This window comes from Mobula birostris, chromosome 1, assembly GCF_030028105.1.
Source record: "Mobula birostris isolate sMobBir1 chromosome 1, sMobBir1.hap1, whole genome shotgun sequence".
NCBI lineage: Eukaryota > Metazoa > Chordata > Chondrichthyes > Myliobatiformes > Myliobatidae > Mobula > Mobula birostris.
The window spans coordinates 113678422-113705925 of record NC_092370.1 but is presented as its reverse complement, the minus strand read 5'-3'; the positions used below and the strand labels follow the sequence as shown (position 1 = coordinate 113705925).

Here is a 27504-nt window from a genome sequence, read left to right as displayed (position 1 = left end):
TGGGTAAAGGACATGACTGCTTCTGCTGTACGTCTCTAGTTGTTACCACGTGCACTGCCACTGGAAGAACTGGCTCATGCCAGTAACATTAGTGAAGGTTGATTCATGTAGGTGTACACTTCAATTATCAATACATATTTGGGCAGAACTTAATCAAACCTTGATATTCTTAATGCAATTAATGAACAGTAAAACACAATTTGTGGGGTATTTGCCATAAACATACCATTATTAACCTATAGAGCCAAACACAATTAGACACGACCAACCTGCTCTGTGATTTTTATAAATTGCTTGGATGAGGAAATGGAAGGATATGTAGTAAGCCTGTTGATGACAAAAAGGTTGATGTTGTGGATAGTGTAGAATGTTGTAGGTTACAACAAGACATTGATAGTGTGCAACGCTGGGAAGAAAAGTAGCAGATGGAGTTTAATCCAGAAAAGTGCAAAGTGATACTTTGGAAGGTTGAACTTGAAGGCAGAGTACGGGGTTAATAGCAGGGTTCTTTACAGTATGGAGGAACAGGGGAATCTTTAAGTTCCAATCCACAGAATCTTCAAAGTTGCCACACAAGTTGACAGGATGGTTAAGAAAACAAATGGTGTGTTGGCTTTCATTATGCATGGGATTGAGGTCACGAGCCTCAAGGTAATGTTGCAGCTCTATAAAACTGGTTAGACTACACTTTGAGTATTATGTTCAGTTCTGGTTACCACACTATGGGAAGGTTGTGAAAGCTTTAGAGAGGGTGCAGAGGAGATACTGCTAAGATTAGAGAGCATATCTTTATGAGGAAAGGTTGAGTGAGCTAGGGAGAGGTAACCTGATAGAGGTGTATAAGGCGATCAGAGGCATCGAGTGAAGAGCCAGCGCTTTTACCCCCAGGGCTGAAATGGCTAATACAAGAGGGTATCATTTTAAGGTGAATGTTGGAATGTATAGGGGTTTGCCAAAAATAGTGTTTTTTTAATCCCCACATACAAACAATCTTGGGTGTGTGGAACGTGCTGACAGTGGTGGTGGTAGATGCAGATATATGAGGAACATCTATGAGACTCTTGGATAGGCATATAGATGAAAGAAAAATGGAGGGCTATGGGGAGGGTAGTGTTAGTTTGACCTTGGAGTAGGTTAAAAGGGCAGCACAATATTGTGGGCTAAAGGACCTGTACTGCACTGTACTGTTTTATGTTCTATCCTTCATCAATACTCACCCACAATAGATTCAGGCGGAGAATAAAACTGGCCATCTGAGAGAGGGCCAGGTAGGATGAGAGGTGCATGTTCTGATACATCAGATACAGTAAAGACTCCTGGAACAGAACGAACAGAATTGAGATAATGGACTGGCAGAATAACTACATTTATAATCATCACCTTGGAAGCTGTAACTTGGCTTACTAACTCAGGAGGTACAGTCCTGTCTAAATACATTGCCAATTCAAAAATAACTCAGCAACAATAGAATTCATAAGAACAGGTAAAACAAATAGTCACATTGGTAATGTTGTAAAGGTAATGTAAAATTCAGTACTGGGGATCCTCAGTTATCAGGACTTTCAGGGGTAGTTTAGAAGTAAATTGAGAAAATTTACTAACTGTTTTCATCCTTTGCCTCTTGCGGCAAAACTTTAAAATCCAGGAACCAGGTCTCAATCCAGGCAAGTATGAAGGAGATTATTGGCAGCAAATAGGCAAAGGCTGTTCCTTCTACCAAAAGCTAAAGTGTAATGAGACATGTTCAAGTTAAAGAAACTAGCATCAAAAGGCAATTTCAGTACAGATCTCTTCTAAAGAGGCTTGTTGTATGGTTACTACATACCTTGGAAATGATAACCTTTGCAATTAGAAAGGCACTGGTAACGGCTGTTGTAACCTAGAACAGAAGAAGCATTCCCAGTCACAGTAGAGCACGAAGCTATGGGAGCTCAAACATTTCTGCACTTAATCCAAATATTCTTTCAACCCAGCATGCTTACAGCAAAAGGTAATTACCAATGCCCAATTACCCTGACTGTTTCCAGCATGTCCATGCTGTTCAATAGTCTATGCAGCAGGGAAACAAAATTTCAAGAAAAATGATAATCCAACAGATCATTATTACTCATTAGGAGTCTGGATGCAAAGTCTATAATTACCTAAGCAATGGATTTGCGTCAAAGTAAATTTATTAACAAAGTACATACCATATATTCTGGAGTATAAGCCGACCCCCCATTTTCAAGGTTAAAAAAGTGACTTTTTCATGTTACCTTTGTATAAGCCAACCCTTTTTGTAGAGGTTTTTGATTTAACCAGAAAAGATCACAAGATCTCACATGCCAGTACTCAGCTTTGCCAGATCCGGAACCTGGAAATTTTGTGAACCAGTACTTGCTAAGAAAACAGGCCTACACATTATAGAGCGTTATAAGCAAATTCTCAATAAATGAATCAGGGAGGGAAGTTTTGAATTAGGTTCCCAATGGTAAAGAACCCTTGAAATGTAACCCCCCTGAAACCATTTAGCGCCCATTGTAATTTCGTTAAGACATAACCTGGAGTGGTGGAATCCGTCCGTGTACTCAGTATTGAGTTTGCGAACACCACGTACAAAAGATTAAAACGAACACGATAGGATGCTGGCTTCAAGCTGAAGGTTGTTGATTTTGCTAAAGGAACGAATAATTCTGCAGCTGCTAAGAAGTTTAGTGTAAACGAGAAACAAGTGAGAGAGTAGAGAAAGGCAGAGGACACACTGAGGGAAATGCCAAAGACGAAATGTGCAAACTGCGGGAAAACATGCCAGTGGCCAGAACTGGAAGAAAAAGTTTTAGAGTGGATGAATCACCAGCGATCGTCTGGATACATTGTTACCAGAGAAATGATTCGAGTTCAAACGTTGAAATGGGCCGAAAAACACCGTGAGGTCAGCGAAAATTTCAAAGCTACGCGAAGTTGGTGCACCAGATTTATAAATAGATGTGGTCTTGTGTTGAGACAAAAAACAGATTGCTCAGAAAGTTGCCTAGCGACCCTGAGAATAAGATTATGGCCTTCCAATCGTTTGTAATCAAGCATCGAAAGGCACATTCTTACCCGCTCTCACTGATTGGTAACATGGACGAGACGCCAATGTTCTTTGATTTTGCTGGCAACCGCACTGTCAAACAGAAGGGGGAGAAAACAGTCCTTGTCAAAACAACTGGACACGAGAAGCAACATTTTACTGTCGTGTTAATGTGTATGACTGACGGGACCAAACTACCACCGACAGTGATTTTTAAGAGGAAAACATTCCCAAAGAAAGAAAAATTCCTACGGGGTGTTGTTGTTTACATTTAAGAACACGGCTAGATGGACGAAGCAGGTTGCTCGAAATGGGTTAAAGAGGTGTGGCATCGATATCCCAAAGGTTTCAGGAAGGAAAAGTCGCTACTTGTCTGGGACATGTTCAAAGCGAGACAAAAGCAGCATTGAAAGCTGAAAATACGGGCATTACAGTCATCCCCGGTGGTTTGACGTTCCTGCTCCTGCCATTAGATGTGAGTTTAAACAAACTATTCAAAGAATTCATGCATCGACAGTGGAACGAATGGATGATGTCTGGAAATCAGTCATTCACTCCAGCGGGAAATATGAGGGCCACATCTTTAGCTACAGTTTGCGAATGGGTAGTGCAATCGTGGGAGGAAATGGAGGCCAAGTGCATTGTGAAGGCCTTCAAGAAGTGCAGCATCAGCAATGCTTTGGATGGCACTGAAGATCATTTGCTTTGGGAAGAAGATGATGGAGATTTGGCAGCCAGTAAAGCTGCAAATGACGATGTCAAAGCAGAAACTGACAATCCTTACGATGATATGGTGACTGCCGAAGAATGGGACGCGATTTTCGGAGAGTCAGATAATGAAGAGTGTGAGAGTTTCAAGCTCTGAACATTTGACGACAACAGTGTGTACAAGTAAAATGAGAAACAGAATGTGTTTTGTAGATCTTTTCTTTTGTGTAGATTTCATAAGCGTTTGTATTTTCTTTTGTATTTGACTCAAAAACAGCCAATAAATACGACCTGTTTTCCGTGTATTCGTTCTTCCAAAGTTGGCACCCCCTGTACAAGCCAACCCACTAATTTTAGGACCAAATTTTAGGGCTAAATTCTCAGCTTATATACCTGAATTTATGGTACATGTCACCATATACAATTCTGGGATTCATTTCCTTGTGGGTACTCACAGTAAATACAAAGGATCACAATAGAATCAATGAAAGACTGCACACAAGACAGACAAATAACCAATGTGCACAAGATAACAAACTGTGCAAAAACAAAAAAAATAATAAATAAACAAGAAATATTGAGAACATGAGATAGGAGGTTCTTGAGAGTGAGTCCATAGGTTGTGGAAACAGGTCAGGTGATAAAAAGCAAAGCATAAGAGAAATTCTCCCTGCAACAAAGGGCCATAGACTCATATTCAGATTACACATTTGTAAAAATATCTACTTTCCTGATTTGAAGAGTTAAGTTTCTGGTCCTCATTTAATAGATGTCCAGACACTTTCCTATCACAATATGCAAGAACACTCACCGCAATTACCCACCAGTGTTGTAACCTGCAGAGGGCGTACGCAAAAACTAACATAAGGAATCGGAACACTGCGAGTAACTGCAAAGATAAAGAGAAGTAGATAAAGATTGCTCCAGGTTTAAGATATATTAAAAGCTTTCAAGAGAATGAGAAAATCTACTCACAAAAATATCAAAGTAAGAACTGTGGAAATCATAACGTATGACTTCAGTTTTTAACCTACGAATTATGCCACCATCTACCTAGAAAACAAAAAGATAGTTGAATCAGTCTGGCAGTAGTTGTCATTGAAACCAGGCTGGCAATTATTTTTAAACTTAGTAAGTTCAGATACACAGGAAAAAAAAACACTCAAGGAAAGCCCAACTTATTAATAATTAGTGTAACAAAATGTATTCTGTTTGTGAATTCTGAAGTGCGCCACTATTAATCCCACACCGGCACAATGTTGCTGAAAGCTTGAACTAGAGCTTTGGATCTAATGCTGTTCACATTGCCAACCTACTCTGATTGGAATAAATGAAGAATTCTGGCACTACCTTCATAATTTAGGGTTACTATGCTCCAGACACACTTTCAGTGAACTAATATTTTAAACATTTTTAAATTTAAAAGGATTTTGCAGAAAATGTAGAAATGTGCCTAACTCTTTCAGAAGACTTGCATTGATGTGATGAGTTGAATGATCCCCTTGCCTATAATTCAGGATTTTTCACAAACACGTTGTCCAATTTTTAAAAGAAACCTTCAGTAAGTTAAATACCTCAATAAAAAGAAAGGAAGAAATTATTAGGTTATATAGCCCCAAGCTTACTCTACTATTCTATAAAATCATGGCTCAAAGTTCAAAGTAAATTTATTATTGAAGTACACACGTCACCACTTGCTTGCATCATAGAGAGCACTCTCTTCAGTTACCTGATGAGGTAACCGTGGCCTTTGGCCAGGAGCAGATGTCGACAGGTTGTGCCCAACCCTTAACCTCTACACTCTCCAGCTGGCAGTTCAGCAGTGGTGGCCAAGTCACTGCCCATCTGCTCCTGACTTCCAGCTCAACTCCTCTTGCCTGCTCCATATCCAGCAAGAGGCCCTTTCTGCTTCCTCCCCCATCCTGTTTGGTCTTTGCTCTTTTCATCAAGGTCCAGTACAGACAGCAACCTCCATACTGACCTTGCCGGGAACCCCCTACAGCTGATCTCCATGGGTAATAGTTATGTCTATCATCCTTTGTCCTTGTATTTCTCTGGACTGAGGACTGGTACCTCTCGCGAGCTTTCTTGCATCCTTCCTCTCATGGTACTGTGGACTCCACCAGGATGATTTTCTTATCTTCAGTGGACCACAGTATGACGCCTGGTCGAAGTGTGGTTTCCACCACCTCAGGGAACTGCAGATTCCTCCTTACATCAAACCTCATCTCCCATGTTTTCAGCAGATTCGATTTAGGCCTCTTTGATATGACTGGCATGACCCTCTTTTTGATGAAGATGATTGCCCTGTTTGCCTCTTTGCTGACGGGTCTCTTTTTACACCTCTCCTGCTCCAGTGTGTCAGCAAGGGACAGCAGGATCTTGTTGTGGCACTACTTTTACTGTCCTGATAGTGTGTTCCAGTGAACCCCACAGACCACAAAGCTTGCAGTTAGGCTCCTCTTTCAGCCTCCATATGTGCAACTGTGATGGTGTAGGGAGAGTGTCATACACGGACCATAAGAGGACGGCAATGCAGAAGGGTTCCAGTCTCCAAAGCTCTGCCTAAGTGACCTTACACTTGGGAAGATCCCATTTTCTCCAGGTGCCCTGTGACTGCCAACACCACTGCCTTTCATCCTCACAGTTCATACAACCCAGGATTCATTTTCTAGTGAGCATATTCAATAAGTCCATAATAGAATAGTAACCATAACAGAATCAATGAAAGACTGGACTAACTGGGCAAAAGAGCCTGGTTGAGGGTAGTAACTGTTCCTGAATCTGGTGGTGAGAGTCCCGAGGCTCCTGTACCACCTCCCTGATAGCAGCAGCGAGTGGTGGGGGTCCATATTTCCAAGCTGTATGACTCTGTGCCTATTTATCAGTCTTCTGGGGTCTTGCTGTAGCTAAGGGTTACAAAGACCTGTCAAGGCCCCAGTAAACTCCCATGGCCTCTCGGTATATTACGACAGATCCCTTATGCCCCAGGAGAATTATTCACCTTAATGCTGTTCAAGAGACCGAACACCACCACCTTCTTGAAACCAACATGCCCTACAATATCTGACCTCAATATCCTCCATGTCCTACACCAAGGCAAATACTGATGTAAAATATTAATCTTGTACTTCTCAATTTCCTCTGGCTCCTAACACAAATTCCCTCTTTGCCTACGAGTGGCCCTACCCCATCCCCAGCTACCCATGTTAATGGATGTATTAAACACCTTTGGATTCTCTTTAATACTTCTCACCAAGGACAATTCACGTCTTCTTTTAGCCCTTCTGATCCCGTCTCGAGTTCACTTCTGCTTCCTTTACATTATTCAAAGGCCCTGTCCAATTTCAGTGAGCTGAACCTTAAACATGCTTTCTTCTCCTTTTTGACAAAATTTCTCAAAGGTTCCAAACCTTTTCATCCTTACTTTTCTTCCTGACAGGAAGATGCTCCACCTGCATTCTGACTAGCTGCCTTCAAACAGCTCCCATGTGGACTTGCCCAATAACAGCTGCTCCCAAACTACTATCCCCAGCCCTTGGTTAATGCTGTTGTAATTACCCTTCCCCCAATTTAGCAAATTGCGTCAAGGTCTATTCTTAGCCTTAACTATATGAAAACTGAAGGAGATATGATCGCTCTTTCCAAAATGCACTCCCACTAAAACTCCAATTTCACAATACTCTCTTGCCCACCTTACAAATGCCTGTCTTGTATATAGCCCATCCATACAAACGAGTATTTTGGAGACAAGCAGGAATGGATTGTCAGCTGCTGCAGGAATTTTCAGCCACCTGGGAATTTAGCTCATCGTCACATCTCCACTCTGTGAACGGCTGGGTTATCTGCATACTGTTTCAAGAAGCCCTCCTGGATGCACCTAACAAATTTTGCCCCATCTCAGCCTCTGGTACTAAGGGATCCCAGTCAATATTGTGGAAATTAAAGTCACCCAATATATAACCCCTGTTGCTTTTACATTTTCTACAATCTGCCTATATGTCTGCTCTTTTATCTCCCACTGGCAATTGGAAAAACTATAATGTAACTCAAGAGTGATTGCACCTTTCTTATTCCTGAGGTCTCCACATATTGCCTCACTTAATGAATCCTCTCTAAGTGCAGCTGTAACATTCTCCCTGATCACTCATGCAATTTCTCCATCTCTTTGACATGCTTCGTTATCAAGTCTAAAATCTCCGAATCATGGAACACTGAATTGCCGGTCCTGCCCATCTCAGGTTACATCATAGTCCCATCGCAAGGTTACAATGTTACAGTCAGATGTACTAATCCAAGTTCTAAACTCATATGCCTTACCCACGATACTGGTTGAATTGCAATAAATTTGCTTCAGCCTATCAGTTCCATCATTAACCTGGCACTGTCTGTCCTTCCCTTCAGCCTCACATGACCTAACATCTACCTTCTCCTCAATCCTTCCATTCACTGACGTACCATTCTGGATCCCACCATGCCCCGTGTACTTGAAGCCTTCCCTCCTGCACCAGCTGCTTCAGCCACAAATGTAACTACCATATTCAAATCTCTTGTGGCATTTCCTAGCAAAACAAGGAGTAATCTTGGGATTACAACCTTAGAAGTCCTATTTTTAAACATTCTGCCTCACTTCCTTAAATCTCTTTGAACATAGTACCATTGGTACCAATACGGACTACAACCTTCGGCTGCCCTTTTAGATGTCCACTCAGACATCTTTGATCCTGGCACCAAGGAGTCACCATCGTAAAGTCCCACTGACTGCCACAGAAACAAATGACTGTGCCCCTGACTAACGAGTCCTCCATCACCAACAGTTTAATGTGTTGATAACTATCCTCCGTAATCCCCTTTACCTTCCAAATTGGTTAAGGAACTTGTATGTTTACATTCTGCGGCACAGGATTAGAACAAAGACCGCTCTGCACGCTAACTTTAGCTGGTTTGAAAGCTCTTTCTACAAGGTGTAAAGGGTCACATTTTGTACATTATACTTCATCTGTGATTATCTTAATCTGAGTAGAACTGAATGTGAGCAATTTGCACAGTTTCAGTTCATTTAAAGACAAATGAATCAGCGTTGATTTGATAAACAAATAAAACTAAAACTAGTGACGTTAGAACAAGTCCAGCTCTCTGGGACGGCAACACAGAATCGCCACCATCGTGCTGTGCAGCAGAGGTAACAGCAGGAAGAATTTTTTTTTTCTGGAATTAAGATCAACAGAATAAGCAGAGAAGTCTACTGACTGTATCAAATACAGAATGGCAATTGCTACAGAACTGAGAAAAAAACTGAATCACCCAATGCAAGATTTACTGTAAGGAGACTAGAGATATCTGTGCTCTTGCCAGCTTTTTGTAAAAGAAGTTGCTTTATGTTTAGATTCTGGAATTATTCAGTGATTTCCCATGAGGCTACTATTTTTAAGTGACGTGGAATGCAAGAATGATGGCTCCATCTGAGGCAGAACAAGGTAACCAGATACTGATATAAAGATTTACCTGATAGTTTTATTGTATTTCAGGTTGGAGGTAGAAATGTAAAATTATGAAATGGAGCTTAAAAGTACGACACCAGCACAATTGCAAAATTCAAAACAAAGGCTTCTCTGACTACTGTAAAGGAAAATAGATACACTAAAAGTACAATATGGAGCTCTGGCCAGGATAAACAGAATAAAGTTGCTCCCCAAGGATTACAGGAGGTAAAAGAAAGCATTACTGTCATTGGGAAAGTGAATAACAGAGTGAAAGTCTTCAAGCACATACCAGTAGAAGGAATGCACACAACAATTCTGTTTAACACTTTCTATGCAAACAGAGTTGCTGATGGTATAGAACTAGGGTTGGAAAGGGAGGCAGCGCAAAATCTCAATGAAAAGTCTTATATAGAAATTAAGAATCATTTCCTGTTATTTAACTTATCTAGATAAATATTCTACACCAGCCTTTCTCAACCTTTTTGCCCTGGAGGAACCCTTGAAATAATTTTCAGGTCTCAGGGAACCTACAACACAATACAGGCCCTTTAGCCCACAAAGTTCTGCATAAAAATTATTATTTCTACAGCTCATGGTACGTTAGTGTCATCAGGAAGTTGTAGATATAATGATCCAAAAATAATTGTCAATGCTCTTTTGAATACAGAATGAATTTTAGCCAACCTTTCTTGAAAAAAAGTAGTTAAGTTTAGCTTATCTTTCTTGAAATTACTTTCTCTTTCATAAATTTTAAAAACTCATAAGGCAAACATAACAAACTTCTTAATTCTGGGTCGAACTTGAGATAAGCACACACAGATTGAAATTATATCATTTCTCTCCTTGCTCGATGCTTGTTAAACAAGAAAAGGCTTGCTCACACATGTAAGAAGTTGTAAACTGCAGTAAAATGTTCATTGCTTTCTTATGAATGGTAGGATACTTGTCTTTCACAGAAATCCAGAACTTGTCCAGGGGCAGGGTCAGTAAATCTCATCTTGAGTGCATGATCAGAGTGCAGCTCAAAAAGTTCTTCCTCTTCTCTCAAAGTCAAGTTTCAGAGGAAGGGTCCCTCACTCAGTCAGACACTTGTGTTGAAAGGGAGGAAAAATACTGTTCAATTTTGTTCTGCAGTTCTTCCAGGTGGTTTTCAATAAGACTCGAGACTTTCTGATATCCTTCCTCACTCTCAAGCCTAAGCAGCAATTTCCTTTTGCAGCTTGATTTTTTTCCAAAGATTGAGTTACCTTTTAAATTCAAGAATGTTGTCATTTGAAGTCAAAGCATTTTCTCCAGAGCTTTGCAGAGACTTGTTCAACTGGTTCATATGATGAAAAAATATCTGTTAAGTAGACTAGTTTTTGCAGACATTCTTCATCTTCAAAGCACTTAGCAAAATCCATCCTACTATTTTCTTGAAAGTACTCCTACAATTCACCTTTCAGCTCAAACACCCTGTTGAGAACTCTTCCTCTGCTAAGCCAGTGGATTTCTGTATGTAGCAGGAGACTCATGTGCTCTTCGTCCAGGTTTTCACAGTTTTTTTTTTTAAACATCCTCGAGTGAACTGGTCTTAAACCTACCAAATAACTTGCTTCCTGAAACTTTTTACAGACTGTAGCCTTACTTTCAAAAGCTCTAATCTGTTTGTTTTTAGATTCCAATAGTCGTTGAAAATAATTAGCATTTTTACATGTCATACAGCTGTGACTTGTAGTTAAGTGTCTTTTCAATATTGCTGGAGCCATTAGTGCATTTGTAAGTTGTTTGCCACAGACTAGGCACAATGGAATAGGCAACCTGGATCACCAGTCCATGTAAAACCCTTTGATAAGTAGCTTTCATTATAAGAATATGGTACTGGCTGATTAGTCCTGCCTACTGCTTTTGTCTCCAGGACCCAGAAGAGGCGGGTGGACTTCTTCTGGGGCAACAGGAGGCATTGGGTCTCTGCTGTGGTCCTGAATCTACCAATCACGGAGGGCGATCAGTCATTAGGGTGTGTGCACATCCAGCTGGTGGCTCTCCACTTCAGGACCCTGCAGAGTCACCTACACGGTGACCACCGTCCAGGACAGCATGCAATGGCGGCGCACCTTCTCCACTGGGACACTGCCTGCAGGAGCGCACACGGCTTTGGGCAGACAGCATCAGCCGCGCCACTTTGAAGCAATTGCCTCCCTTTTACAGAGAGCTGTTGAGGGTATGGGGTCTAGCCTCATCCAGACAGCGTGCTCCTGTGCCACTGGGGGACGGTGCTCTAGCTGCGAGGGGGACTGGTCCCCATCCTATCATGGTGGGTGTCGAGGGGGCTCAGGAAAGTGGAGGGGATCCGCCTGCACCACCCAATGGGCCAGAGGTACTCATCAGATCCAGGGCTCGGGATACCAGGGAGGAGGGGATCCCACATAACGTGAGCCATCTCGCAGGGATGGCAACTGTGCCCTTCCGTGATGCTCCAAAGCATTTCTTACACGGGCTGCTCTTGCACACCTTTCACTTCCTTGCCTTCACCTGCCAACCAGACTCACCTTGACGATCTGTTTTACCGTGCAGCTGCGGAGGAGGAGGAGGAGGAGGAGGTCCCCAGTGGAAACCCTGTACACTGGGGACGTTGGGTGGAAGGTGTTGCCCAGGGCAGTACCGTTCAACAGGTTTTTAAGCAGGTTCACTGCCACCCCATCCACCTGTCCATTCTTTGGCCAGGAGTCAGCGCACCACACTTACATCGAGTGAGAGAGGTTGCAGCCCTTGTTTGAGTATCTGAAGGGGATGCCACTCAGGTTTTGGTTACACCTCAGCCCACACTCCTTGTATATGGGGCACCCAGTAAGGAGAGGGACAGGTTGTGAGGAGGATCTCCTGGCAGACTTGCTCCTGGGCCTGATCAAGATGGCCATTCACGGGTCCAGGTGGCGGAAGGCCAAAGGCTCTGCCCTCTTCTGACAATAAATTCATACCCAGCTGTCCTTGGAGAGGGAGCATGTGGTCACAATGGGTACAGTGGGAGATTTCTGGGAGCAGTGGGCCCCCCAGGAAATTTACTGTTTTATAGACAGTAGTAATCATATTTTAATCTGAATGTATTCACTACCTTGTAAATACTTAATGTTTGTACTTTTGTGTATTTGTTGTGTAGACACACTTTTATAGTTTTGTAAAAAATAAGGATCAACTTTTTTGTGTCCATTGTTGCACTAGTGCAGTGAAATGACTTAGAAGATTGTAATTCTTCATCACTAACCTTATCAGAATTGTCGGTAGGCCTAGGCCTAGAATCCTCCTCTTCCAACTCACACCTCCCCTTCAAAAATCGCCACACAGGACTGTCTTTAAAATGAAAATTTCCCTCCAATTTTCTACTACACTGGTAGTTTGTTCGCCACCATAAGTCAGTCGGCAGTCCGTAAGGGGAAGTTGGCAGAGATAATTCAGGATGGAGAGACTGACGTCACAGCCCAAATTGGGCAAGTCCATTACGCACTTCACACTCATCAGCCTACCGTCCTCCCTTCCATACAATACATCGCTCATCAATTATCAGCCTACTGTCCTCCGCTCCGTGTAATACAGCACTCCCCTATCTCACATCAAAAACTGAGAATAAACAAACACGGCCCTCCTGCGCACTGCCATACTGGGCTAAGGGGCCTCTAATGATATTTGCTCGGTCACTGCCCACCACTACGAGCGCTGTTACTGCATGTTGCGCAAAGTTTTAAATCATCATCTCTCGCCGAACCCCTAGCGACCTTTCACGGAGCCCCCAGCTGAGAAACCCTGCTCTAGACCAATGATGCAAACTCAATTGGCTAAATTTTCACATCATGCAATTCTTATGTACGATTTTGCAATAAACAACTTTCTGACCAAATCACAGCTGACGTTTAAAATGCAGAGCGTGTAGAAACCATGAAGGAAACAGTTGGCCTTAAATCCACCCACAACTGTCCAAAGCCCGTCTACAACTACATCCATGTTACCGAGGTCCTGCCCTCAGTGTTTACAACCACAAGCCTGGCTTCCAATCAGCTGCTATGTAACCCTACAATAAAACCCTGTCCTTTGAACAATCTGTTTATTATATTAAAATATATTAAAATCTGTTTATTGACACACAAATCAACAAGAAAGAGTTTAATACTTACATTCAATTCGATTATCCACAGCAAACCAACAAATAAAAGGTCAAATGTAACAAATAAACAGAAAGTCCTCCTGACATCAGAAATGACCCGTTTACCACTAGATGTGTATGGGTCTAACCTAGCTGTCACTTGGGATGCAGTGATGGATTGTACAGTACTGAGGGAGGCATTGGGACCAAAACAATTGACTCCAGCATTTTCCTGGCCAGTGGGCAATCTGCTCATATTGCAAAGGCCTGCCACCGATCATTCACCCATTCACCATCACCACAAGCTGCAAAAGAACAGAAAGACAAGAACTCAGGATTGCAGAGCTAAAGTAATTTCGTAAAGACTGTCAGCCCTGAATGAAGCCAAACGTGAGAAACCCATTGGTAGTGAACAGTAAATATGGGGTATCACATAGCACAGCGGAATCACCCTGTTTTCCCACTCCCCCCATATTTACCCTTGTAAATAATCTGTCCCCTGATCTCTGTCAGGTTTAAGCTCTAACAAAGCTCTACTATCATTTTTAATGCAGAATAACACCACAGGCACTTCCCAGTAATATTAACAAAAATTAATATCCTCACATAAGATAGTGATAGACAGCCAAAAATATGACACACTAGGTCAGTCTTGAAGATGAAAAGGAAGAAAGGAAAGAAGAATAAGGACCTTGGTAGCTGATGACTGAAGTATGCCAGAGATGTGGATCGAAATTTCTCTCCTTGCTCTGTATCAAAATTCCTTGTGTTTTTCAGCTTTGGGGAACAGTGCTTCCCATGAAAATAATTAATTTCACTAAAGGGTACAAAAATATTATTTTACTTTCATCCCACAAATAGAGAAATGTACTCACTTTAATGAAATACTGCTTCTGACCTTAAAATAGCAGAGGTGTCAATTTTGCTATTCAGCTTTCTCTTTGTTAATATATCATACGACTTATACTAATAACACCTGTTACATGCCCTTTAACAGAAAGGTTCTAAAGGGACAGAGCAATCTGGGAGCATATGCACAGAAATCCTTAAAAGTGGCACATGCACTTGAAGCCACGGATAATTAGAAGCACAGAGTATAAACATATGGAATTAATGCTGAACCTGAATTAAAACACTAACAAAGTTTTGCATCCAATTATTTTCACAAAGGGGGAACAGAATAGACTTACTGGAAAAGTTTCAGAGATGATGGACTTCAGGTATAAGGTCTCTTTATAATTTACTAATAATGGACTCAGCAAAAATCTACAGAGTAAGTAGAGATGCAGTAACAAGGATAGATTTGATTGTAACAAGAGGTGTTGTTTTTAAACCAAAAAATAGTTTAACTGTAGAAAAATGAATAGAGGTGCTCTCCAAGGGTGAACCATCTTTTTGATGTATATTACTGACCTGCATTTGAGTGAACTGGGAATACTGGGAGCAGGAGAAATGAGCAGTAGAGTAAGCACACGTGTCAAAATCCAAGAAGATTATGCGAAAGGACCACACCAAGAGTAGGCAAGGGAAAATGCAGGGCTGATAATCATCAAAATAATGATGTACTATTGCACCAAGGGATAGTTCAGCAGACTTATTTTGGATCAAAGCAAATAGAAAACAATACAGCAGGCCTTAAAGACAGAGCCTATATTTAATCTAGAGGAAGTGAATCTACAGTCAACCAAACACAAAAGTGACCTTGCTGCAGTCGCTCCAAGGGTTAGTCTCTGAGATTCCAAGAAACAGACTGTATCCATTGCCTCAGTTATTTATTGCTTCTTTTTATGACATGAAATTTACTCGTCTAATCTGTTGTGATTGTAACTCCTGTACTTGTGCCTATAGTGGTTTTCAGTACCATCCATGAATGCATCAGTCATCTACCCAGTCTACTCCAACACCCATTTCTGAGCAGGAAAAAAGCAGCAGGCTCACAGTTCCTCATGTAGAGTTTCCTCTAATTCACACAATATCCTGATCTGGAAGCATAATGCCATTCTTTCATTGTTATGCAGACATCCCACCTCTCCCGGAACTTCCAGGAGTCTCCCGCATATTAATAGTGGCTCCCTGACGACCACAAATTATATACAATATCACGGAAATCAATTTTTTTTGAGAGCGAGAGAAAAGCAAGCGAGAGCGCGTGAGCGAGAGCGAAGGCAAGCGAGCGCACGAGCCAGACAGCGAGAGCGAGCTAGTGAGACAGCGAGAGCGAGCGAGCACGCCATTGCCGAGTGTTCCAAAAAAAATAAAACGTACATCAACCCAGACTACACTAAAGTGTACCCTAAAGTGCACCCCTGCCTAATAGGGGTCAAAATAATGACAGTGTTGCTCGCTGCACTGTTTGCAACAATGACTTTTCTATTGCCCATGGTGGGTTAGACTGTAAAAGACGTGTTGAGGTGACTTTAACAGGTGTCACTCGTTCATTAGCATAGCTAATGTAATTTAAACTAGCTGGCTGGCTGCTAAGGAGCTACTCTATTGCAGACATTCCACCTCTCCCGGAAGTCTCCCGCAAATTGATGGTGCTACCTCCCTGAAATGAGCTTTTGCAGGGTGGGATGTCTGGTTATGTAATCTAAATCCTGGAACTACCCACCCAATAGTACTGTGAATATATATCTATATACACACAAACACCTACATACATATACACACACAGTGGCATGCAAAAGTTTGGGCACCCCAGTAAAATTTCTGTTACTGTGAATAGCTAAGTGAATAAAAGATGAACTGATTTACAAAAGGCATGAAGTTAAAGATGACACATTTCTTTGATAGTTTAAGCAAGAAAACTTTTTTTTATTTCCATCTTTTGCAGTTTCAAAATAACAAAAAAGGAAAAGGGCCGGAATCAAAAGTTTGGGCACCCTGCATGGCAGTACTTGGTAACACCCCCTTTGGCAAGTATCACAGCTTGTAAATGCTTTTTGTAGCCAGCTAAGAGTCTTCCAATTCTTATTTGGGGGATTTTCGCCCATTCTTCCTTGCAAAAGCCTTCTAGTTCTGTGAGATTCTAGGGCCGTCTTGCATGCACTGCTCTTTTGAGGTCTATCCACAGATTCTCAATGATGTTTAGGTCAGGGGACTGTGAGGGTCATGGCAAAACCTTCAGCTTGCGCCTCTTGAGGTAGTCCATTGTGGATTTTGAGGTGTGTTCAGGTTCATTATCCTGTTGTAGAAGCCATCCTCTTTTCATCTTCGGCTTTGTTCACAGACGGTGTGCTGTTTGCTTCCAGAATTTGCTGGTATTTAATTGAATTCATTCTTCCCTCTACCAGCAAATGTTCCCCGTGCCACTGGCTGCAACACAAGCCCAAAGCATGATCGATCCAACCCCATACTTAACAGTTTGAGAGGGGTTCTTTTCATGAAATTCTGCACCATTTTGTCTCCAAACGTACCTTTGCTCATTGCGGCCAAAAAGTCCCATTTTACCTTCATCGGTCCACAGGACTTGTTTCCAAAATGCATCAGGGTTGTTTAGATGTTCCTTTGAAATAGAACTGTATTGTTCAACTGTATTCATGTATTGTTCGATGATAGATTGGAAAATGGAAAAGGTGAGGAAGCAGGGCATTGCAGACAGTTAACATTCATTAGAAAGTATTACAAATTATCAAGAACTTATAGCAGGGTATCTAGAAGAATTCAAGTTAATCAGGCAACTTATTTTGTGAAGGGAAAACTTATGCTTGACCAATTTAATGGAGTTCTTTGAAGAAATGCTGTTGATAAAATCAGTCAAGTGATACAGTTTTCGGTAAGATATTTGATATAGCGCCAGATGAAAGGTTATTGCAGAAAAAAAAAAGGAAAAATGACAGAATTTGTTTCCTGCAAAAGGGATCAAATACAAAAAAAAGTAAACACGAAGAAATCTGCAGATGCTGGAATTTCAAGCAACACACAAAAAAATTGCTGATGAACACAGCAGGCCAGGCAGCATCTCTAGGAAGAGGTACAGTCGAAGTTTCAGGCCGAGACCCTTCGTCAGGAGTAACTGAAAGAAGAGCTAGTAAGAGATTTGAAAGTGGGAGGGGGAGGGGGAGATCCAAAATAACAGGAGAAGGCAGGAGGGGGAGGGATGGAGCCAAGAGCTGGACAGTTGATTGGCAAAAGGGATATGTCCCTGTCCCTCTCACTATACCCCTTGCCCATCCTCTGAGCTTTTTTACCCCCTCCCCCTTTTCTTTCTCTCTAGGCCTCCTGTCCCATGATCCTCTCATATCCCTTTTGCCAATTAACTGTCCAGCTCTCGGCTCCATCCCTCCCCCTCCTGTCTTCTCCTATCATTTCGATCTCCCCCTCCCACTTTCAAATCTCTTACTAGCTCTTCTTTCAGTTAGTCCTGACGAAGGGTCTCGGCCCAAAACGTCGACTGTACCTCTTCCTAGAGATGCTGCCTGGCCTGCTGTGTTCACCAGCAACTTTTATGTGCGTTACAAAAAAAAAGTCATGCTTCTCATGTTTGGCCTGTGTGAGAATGTATCTGAAATACTGTGTGCAGTACTGGTCTCTTAATTTAATACATTAAAAACAACTCAAAAGCTTTACTCATCTAAACCCTGAACTACGTGGAAGGAAATAACAAAGCATAATGCACAGGATGCAGAAAACATTGTCAAAGTTTAAACAAATCATTGAGTTAGAATTAAAGGGTCAGAGAGATCTTGGAAGGTTATAAGACCTGAGAAGGAAAGTTTAGAGGAGAGGAAACTTTTAAATGAGGTGTTGCTTAACTTGTAGCCAGTTTGGTGAACAAAACCTACCACACAGCAGTATAACCTCATTGTTGAAGAGGAGCAAGCAAATCACACTAATAATGTGTATGAATAATTGCCTGAATATATCGGTCACGTGGGCAAGAGCATCGGCACTGGATAAGATGAGGAAGGGATGGAAATACGTAGTCCAAGCAATAAACCCAATATGTGGTCCAAACCCACCTGCGTCAAATACCATGGTCATGGACAGTCTGGTTCAAGTTCTGGCAGTTACCACAGCCAGATTTTTTTTGTTTAAAAGTATGTAATTTGTGATACAGACTGGTTTATAGATAACAGCTAATGTTCTAGAGGAGCAGTACTGGTTTACAGCCCGACCATCAGAAACCGGCAGAAAAAGTGAAGATGCCGAGCATGCAGGTGAACTTCAGATAATCCCAGTACCAGGGGCCGGTGAAGTGATAGATTTAACTCATGGCAATATGTTAGCACTTTAAGTCTACAAAGGGCAGAACGAGATGTAAACAGGTTCGCCCCGCCCAGCACAGCATCCCCAGCACCCGAGATAAGCTCCCAGACACAAATAGGGAAACGAGCGGCCCTAGAGAGGGTCCGTTCCATTCCGCCCAGCCCAGCTCAGCGACCAGACTCCCAGCAACCAGCTCCTTCAGCGCACGATCACTGAGCCTCGGCCTATAGCCCACCACAGCCCGAGCCTGTCCTTACCTGAACGCCGGGGACGGAGGGTTGAACGCAGCGGAACTACTGCTCGGGGGAAGGGATTGCAGACGAACCGAGAGGATCACATGATTAACTCTGGTTCCGCCCAGAACTGATAGAGGGCGAGGGGGGTAGAATTTAAGAGCCGTGTGGCAATGGAGCTGGGAATAAAAATGTGGTCGTAAGTATGTTGTTGCGTGGAACTTCGTCGAATGCCTCGCAAGAATATTTCACCAACCTGCCCTCATCAGTCCAGATGAATAGCTGTTCAAATAACTCAGTCAAATTCATCAGACACATTTCCCATTCACAAAGCTGAGTTTACTAATCTTACTTGGTTATCATGGACGAACTCGGTCGAATGATGGATTGGCTAGTGATGGGGCGAATGAAGGAGGGAGTTGAATAGAGAGGAAGGTAGGAGTGGGAGGGGGTGACACGGAGAGGGAAAAAGTATGGAAAGGGGAGAAGTGAAAAGGGATGGAGGCAGGAAGTGAGAGGGTGAAGGTGGGTGGGAGGGAGTAGAAAGGGGGAGGATGGGGAAGAAGAGGGAGAAAGGCAGGTGGAAATACAGTAGAGAAATGATTGAAGAGAGTAGGGTAAAAGGAAGGATGGGGATTGCTGGAAAGGTGATAGGAGTTTGTTGGAGAAAAGGTAGAGGGAAGGGCAGAGTAGAAAGGAAAAGGAGCGCTTGGTCTGTAGCCTATGTGCTTTGTCAATTCAAGTGCATACCCAGTTGCTTTTTAATGTTTTTAGAGTATTTGCCTCCACCGTCTTCTTGAGTCCAATTCCAGATTACAATCAACCTCTAGGTGAAAAACACCTGAATCATTTTATGATAGGAACCATTTTTCACAAAATTCAACCAGCACAGCTGATGTTTTCTCACTGTCGGAAATGCATTCAACAAAGTAAATCTTAACACAGTTTCATTTTTATTGCTGCAAATTCAAGCTCTCAGCCGTAGCAAACCACCATTGTTTGATGGCCTCACAAAAATATGGGTCTGCAAGTCTGGAGTTGGCAATTAAGAGACAAGTCAATAATGGGAACCTTATGCAGCTATCTTCAAACTAACTGGGAGACTCATTCCACACCAACTCAAGTGGCTCAGAGAAAGTTCAGGCTATGTATGCAGTTGATCTAAAAGAAAAATCACTTGATTCTTTTTACTACAGACATTTCCATTATAAATCACAAGTGGCAGTTTTTAGCTCCATAAATGCTGCCTGACCTGTTGAGCTCCTCCAGCATTTTGTGTGTGTTGCTGTGGATTTCCAGCATCTGCAGAAGCTCTTGTGTCCATCATCATATCACTGATGATCGTCTTTGTTTTTTTTTTGGTGGTACTTCAGTCCTCAAGTTGGAGGCAACGAAAACAAAGACACTTTAGAGGCACAGGCACTTCAAAATGTCCAATCACTCTCTGATGTCTTTCACACAAGTGATCTCAGTTGTTGGTGGAGTTGAACTCTCCTACTGTTACAAACCTATTGAGTTGTAAGAGACCCCACATTCTGTGTACTTTCCTACAATGTGTCTACATTTCTGCTGCTGACCATTGGGAGTCCTATAGTATATCCCCAGAAAAATGATCATTCCTTTTTTGATTCTAAGTTCCAGCCACAGGACTTCATTTGAAAAGCAGTATGTAATATCTTCTGTCATTTCTACAGAGGGAGACTCCTTAGTCAATATTGTAATGCCACTTATTCTTTTGCATCTCTACCCTCCCTGCCCATTGCACCTGAACATTTTACAGCCTGAATCGAGTTGTCACTCCCACCTTTTCAGCCACATCTCTGTGTTGGCAACAATGTATTCCAATCATGCTTTAAGGTGATCAATGCTTCCGGTTGATCTGTCTTACCAATCAGAGTCCTTGCACTAAAATAAATTCAATTTAGCTTAGCGTTCCTCCCTTCTGCAATATCACATACATTTCTGCTTCGCCTATTGGACTAAAATTGCATTTATCCTATATTTAACCGCAACTCATCCCCACTCCCACCCGTCCCACAACTGTACATCTCCAAAAAGATGTCATAATGAGGTGTATGTAAAGTAGTTTTTCCTTGGTGAGTCATATTACAGAGAATCCCATGGCATTTTATACAAGAGGGTTGCTAGGGTGAGGATAGGATAGGACTAATCAAGAGCAAAGGAGTGAAATTACACCCGAAGCCTGAGGAAGTAGGTGAGGTACTAAACTGGTATTTGCATCAGAGTTCACCAGCGAGGACAGTGAGATCTGGGGAGGTCTGCTGATATTCCTGGGGATGTTGATATGAAAGAGGAGGAGTTGCTGGCTTCCTTGAAGAACATTAATATGAATATCCCCACATCTAGATGGGCTGTCTCCCTGATTATGGAGAGAAACACAAGAGGAAATTGCCTGGGTCCTGACAGAGATCTTTCTATCTTCTTAAGCCAAAGGTGATGTCCCAGAAGACTAGTGAATAGTCAGTGCTGTTCTTCTGTTTAAGAAGGGGAATATAGACAAACCGGGAAATTATTACTTATTCTGTAAGCCCGCGAGCCTTATATCAGTGGTAGGGAACTTACTGGAGATGATTCTTAGGGAGAGGATGTACTTGTGTCAGAAAAAGCATACACTCATGTGGGATAGTTGACAGGCCTTTGTGTAGAGGAGGTCATGATTTACAAAAGGTGAAGATTATTACTGATGAGAGTAGGGAAATATACCGTAAGTTGTCTACATAGATTTTAGTAAAGGTTTCAACAATCTTTTTGATAGCATGTGGTCCAAAACATCAAGGCACATGGGAACTATGGATTGGTAAAATGACCAAGATTCAATAATTCAGAAACAGCTTCTTCCCCTCCTCCATTAGATCTCTCTATGGTCCATCAAAATTACCTTGTTATGACTTTCTGTTGCACTATTTATGTTTTCATTTATAATAATTTTTAAAATGTCTTTTCTCCATACTACTGTTGCAAAACAATAAATTTCACATCATATAAGTCAGTGATTACAGATTCTGATTGGATTCAAAATTGGCTTGGCCACAGAAGACGGAGGGTAGTGGTAGAGAGTGTTGTTCTGAATGGAGATATTAGTAAGTTTGCAGACGGCACAAAAAGTGGGGGAGATGTGGATAGTGAGGAAGGTTGTCAAAGGATTCAGCGGGATTTAGAAAAGCTGGAAATAAGGGCACCGAAATGGCAGATAAAATTTAATCTGGACAAGTATGAGTTGTTGCACATGGGAAGGTCAAATGTCAGAGGAAAGTGTACCATAAATGACTGGACCCATAGGGGCACTGATGTACAAAGGGATCTTGGGTTGCAAGTCCATACTTCCTGAACATGCAGCACAAGTGGATATGTTAATAAACAGTATGCTTGCCTTCGTCTATCAGGGTGTTCAGTCCAACAGTTGCGAAGATAGGCTGCAGATATATAAAACCTTACTTGGACCACATTTGGAATATTGTATGCAGTTTTGGTCACCACATTATAGGAAGGATGTGGAAGCTTCTCTGAATGTACAGAAGAACATATCATGGGAAAGCTCTCTGGATAAGAGAGTATTAGCTATAAGGAAAGGTCCGACAAACTTGGATTGCTTTCTCTGGAGTGTCACATACTGAGAGGAGACCAAAACTGTACAAGATCATGGGAAGCACAGATAGGGTAGGTAGTCAGAGTCTTTATGCCTAGGGAGGAAATGTCAAATATTAGAGGGCATACTGTAGCTTTAAGATGAGAAGGGGAAGTTTAAAGGAGATGTGTGGGGCAAGTTTTTTTTACACAGACAATGATAAGTACCTGGTATGCCTGTTAGGAGAAGTGATCTTATCAGATACAATAGTAACATTTAAGAGGCATTTAGACAGACCACATGAACAGACAGGGAATGGAGGGATACCTACCATATGCAGGCAAACGTGCAGTTCAAATTGGCATCATGGTCAGCACAGACCATGGTGTGAGGAATGTTTAAAAGCAATTTACTATTGTATTGTTCTGTGTTCTAAGGATGTTGCAGCCATTCGGTTTTTACAGCGCCTGAGATCAAGTAGCTCTCTGCATGAGGGAAGTTAATTCAGAATCAGAATCAGATTTATTATCATTGACTTATTTGAAATTTGTTGTTTTGCAACAGCAGTAGCGTGCAGACGTATAAAATTACCATCAATTATAAAAATAAATAAACTACAAAAAAAGTAGTGTTCATGAGCTCATGGACTGTTCAGGCAACTCATGGCAGTGGGGAAGAAGCTGTTCCTGGTTGGGTCTTCAGGCGCCTGAACCTCTTCCCTGAAGGTAATAATGAGAAGGGAGCATGTCCTGGAGAGTAAGGATCATTAGTGATGAATGCTGGCTTCTAGAGTTATGCCCCGTGAAGATGTCCTCAGGGGTGGGACATAATGGAACTGGCTAAGTCTGCACCACTCTGCAGGTTCTTGTGGTCCTGTGCATTTAGGCTCCATACCAGGCTATGATACACCAGTTGGAATGTTCTCCACCTTACGTCTATAAAAATTTGCAAGAGTCTTTGCTGACATACTAAATCTTCTCAAACTCCGAACAAACTAAAGTTGTTGGGAAGCCTTCTTTGTGTGGGACTGAGGGTAGATCGTTCAAGATGTGTTAGCACTGATTGCTGTGGGAAAGCTCATTTAACCACTTGCAAACACCAACAATCTAGCCTACAGGGTATAGTTCCCATCTCTGATGAGATGCAATGCACCTTTGGTTCGCAGGGCTATAAAGCTTAGAAACACCCCGTGGCACACCCTATTCATGCTACCATGACGTCTACCTCAGCTAATCTCATTTGCCTGAATTTAGTCCATACCTCTCAAAACCCTTCCAGTCCATGTACCTGTCCCAATATTGTAATTGTACCTGCCTTGCCCACTTCCTCTGGCAACACAGGCTATGTACCCACCACCCTCTACGTGAAAAACCTGCCTCATAGACCCCCTTTGAAACTTTACCTCAGACTTTCCTAGCTAAAAGTCTGTGATTCTTTACACCATCTACGCCCCTCATAGAGGCAGGGTCAGCTGTGTCCTGATGCAGGATCACTACCCGAGACTTTGAAAATTCCTTTTCCTCTGGAGATGGTACTCAACCCATTGATTTCCATCAGCAAATTGTTTTATATCCCTCATTATTTAGTAAACCTTTATTAGCACCACCCCCCGCCCCACCTCAGCCTCCTTCACTCCAGGGTAACGGCACAATAGCATCGTGGTTAGTGCCGGGAGTTCAAAGTTCAATCCCAGTGTCCTCTGTAAGGAGTCTCTACATCCTCCTTGTGGAAAGCGTGCATTTTCCCTAGATGCTCTGGTTTCTTCCCACAGTTGAAAGACGTACCGGGTACGTTAATTGGTCATTGTAAATTGTCCCATGATTAGGTCAGGGTTAAATCGCAGTTGCTGGGGTGGTGCTACTTAAAGGGTCAGAAGGGCCTACTCTGCCCTGTGTTGCTAAATAAACATAGAGTTAGATAGTCCCAGCCTATCGAGTCTCACCTTAGTATAATTCAAACCCTCTAGTCCGGACAACATCCTCGTGAATCTCCTCTCAACCCAGTATAGCACAGTCATATTCTACCAATAGTTTGGCAGCTAGAACAGCGTGCAACACTCCAAATATGGTCTTATACAGCTGTAACGACATTCCTTACCAACAAAGCCCTCACATGCACTTTCTTCACCCACTGTCTACCTATTTTATTCTGAACTGCATATTCCTTCAAGAACGTAGTCTATTCCTATTCTCCAACTAGCAACTGTCCCCAGGGCCTGGGCATGGAGGGCATGTTTCCAATGTCGGAAAATCTAGGACCAGCCCGCACAGCCTCGGAATGGAAGGATGTCCCTTTCGAACAGAGATGAGGAGGAATTTCATTAGCCAGATGGTGGTGAATCAGTGGGACTCATTTCCACAAAAGGATGTGAAGGCCAAGTCATTGGGTATATTTAAATTGGAGGTTGATAGCTTCTTGATTAGTAAGACCATAAAAGTTCATGCAGAGAAAACAGGGGAATGAGTTTGAGAGGGAAAATAAATCAAACGTGATCAAATGATAAAGAAGACTCAATGGGTCGAAAGACTTACCTCTGCTCCTACATCTTATGGTCTTCTGCCCTTGCCATTCACTTAGTTTATCTTCCCCTGGTTTAACTTCTCAAAATCTATCAATTACAACATGCCTGAGTTAAATTACATCCTTTGTCTACTTTCCTAGTTGACAATAGACAAACTTCTCTTTACCCTCAATTTTGGAGTCATCAGTGACATTTACAGGAGAGCTTCACACAATGTTGCCTGAAATGAGATATTGGATAGCCTGGGATTGTTCTCACCATATCAAAGAAGGCTGAGGAGTGACTCATGAGAGGCATAGATAGGATAGGTAGTTACTGTCTGTCATGGCGGGGGGTCTAAATCTAGAGGTCACAGCTGAGAGGGGGGAAAGTTAAAGGAGATCCGGGGAGCAAGATTTTCACACATGGTGGTTATATTGGATGAGCTGCCATAGGTGGCGGTGCAGGAAGATACAAGTCCAATGTCTCAATAGCATTTGGACAGGAACTTAGGAAAGAAGTAGGGTGCTATGGGACTATTGCAGGCAAATGGGATGAGCATAGAAGGACACCATGATTGGCAAGGCTGAAAAGTCTGTTTCTGTGCTGTGTAACTCTATGTCAGTGCCTCCTTGTCCCTGACACTTACCAAGGTGATTTTCACATTTCAGATTTCCAGTATCTGCAGTTTTTGTGCTCATTTACAAGGGAATATGGCAAGCATCTCAGAGAAAATAATTTGTATGACTCTTTCAATGTACTTGTAAACTAGCTGCTTTTGTATTATTTACCACCAGAGGGCCACGTGGACTTCAGATTCTCTGGTGATAGAACCGGACTTCATAGTTGGTTTTGAGAACATTGAATATTGAACAGTACAGCACAGTGTAGGCTCTTCGGCCCTCTATATTGTGCTGACTTTTCAACCTACTTCATGATCAATCTAACCCTTTAATCGCATGCTCCCTCCTACATAGCCCTCCATTTCCCTTTCATCATGTGCCTACGGTTCTCCTAAACACCCACAGTGTACCTGCCTCTACCAGCATACCCAGCAGTGTGGTCCATGTACTTACCGGTCCCTGTGTAAAAAGCCTACTCTGACATCCCTCCTATACTTTCCTCCAATTACCTTAAAAGTACGTCCTCTCGTATTAGCCATTGCCGCCTGGTTAGAAGGCATCGGCTGTCCACTACGTCCACTATGCCTTCTACCACCTTTATTTGTGGTGCCTTTTGTTTACAATTGTGTATGTCAACATTGAAAACATTTGTAACACAATTTGTAACGCTTTACATATTCAGGCATCTGAGAGCATGTTATTCACAAACACCAGGAGGATTTATCAAAAACATCCCTTTTGCATTTGTTGTTTGTATGACAGACCTGCCAAATTAGGTGTTTCAACCAGATAGTTCTGTGTATTAAATGTAATGATTAAGGCACTCATTAGCACGAAGGACCATTCTGGCTGTATTTCTTCAAGTATTGACTTGTTGGATCTTCTTGCTCTTCAACGAGCTCTTACTACTTTCTACTTTCGACTACTATGCTGTAATTATAATGAGATAGGAACAAGAGCTCTACAGAGAGAGAAACATGCACAGGTTTCTTGCGACCAGTGATCCCCAGTGCAAATTTTCTGGCAGAATTAGTTTTCTCTCCCTTTAATTCTAGATTCATGTGGGCGGGTGGCCAAGTAGTTAAGGCATTCATTTAGTGATCTGAAGGTCGCTAGTTCGAGCCTCAGCTGAGGCAGCGTGTTGAGTCCTTGAGCAAGGCACTTAACCACACATTGCTCTGCGACGACACCAGTGCCAAGCTGTATCGGCCCTAGTGCCCTTCCCTTGGACAACATCGGTGGCGTGGAGAGGGGAAACTTGCAGCATGGGCAACTACTGGTCTTCCATACAATCTTGCCCAGGCCTGCACCCTGGAAACCTTCCAACGAGCAAATTCATGGTCTCACGAGACTAACAGATGCCTATTCTATTCAATTCTAGATTCAAAAAAGCATCAAGGAGTTAAATAAAATAGTCCTGGACTGGTTCTCCAAATGGAAATGGTGGCGTACTGGTAATAATTACTGGACTAATAATCCAAAGACAGACATTCATGACCCAGCTTTTAAATTCAACTAAGTAAATAACTAAATTACATAAACAAGACTGTTGGAGAAAACCGGATTCTTGTAAATCAGGAATTTCCAACTTTTTTTACGCCATGGGCCAATAGCATTAAGCAAGGGGCCTGTGAACCCCAGGTGGCAAAGCCCTGCTGTAAATAAAACATCTGGTTTACTCATCTTCTTTAGGGAAAATAAATCTGCTGTTCTTACCCACTCTTTACAAGGCACTAAACTCACAACAATGTAATCAACAACTCCAGGACAGTCATTCATTCAAGCAGAATGTAAATTAAACTGGATGAACAGCTCACCGTCAGCCAATGAACTAAATTAACACATTACAGAATTGCATCCTAGTTTATTGGCCTTGCAAAGTTCTCATGATCATTTGAGGGAGAAATGTCATACCAACAAATCAAACACTAGCCAAACAAAGACAAAGCCCCACTCTCAGCTTTCCACAGGGGTCACTTTCTTTGTGAATACCT

General features: G+C 42.2%; 1 protein-coding gene across 6 annotated transcripts in view; it reads right to left on the bottom strand.

Moving 5' to 3' along the window:
- Nucleotides 1-18896, bottom strand: part of stard3nl (STARD3 N-terminal like) — a 35401-nt gene extending 16505 nt beyond the window's left edge. For 4 of the 6 annotated variants that reach the window (XR_011886331.1, XR_011886334.1, XM_072260516.1 and 1 more), the window contains exons 1-7: nucleotides 18826-18896; nucleotides 13392-13665; nucleotides 4736-4813; nucleotides 4572-4649; nucleotides 1826-1879; nucleotides 1603-1723; nucleotides 1218-1316 (exon numbers count right to left, since the gene is read on the bottom strand). Coding sequence is in view for 2 of the 6 variants with exons in the window: in XM_072260516.1 (XP_072116617.1) it covers nucleotides 1218-1316; nucleotides 1603-1723; nucleotides 1826-1879; nucleotides 4572-4649; nucleotides 4736-4813; nucleotides 13392-13616 (655 nt within the window). In the remaining 4 variants the exon portion in view is untranslated. Of the gene's footprint in view, nucleotides 1-1217; nucleotides 1317-1602; nucleotides 1724-1825; nucleotides 1880-3081; nucleotides 3146-4571; nucleotides 4650-4735; nucleotides 4814-13391; nucleotides 13666-14051; nucleotides 14170-18825 lie in introns of those variants that run through there. The other 2 variants (XR_011886337.1, XR_011886332.1) reach the window with 2 other exon arrangements.
- Nucleotides 18897-27504: the final 8608 nt, after the last annotated feature.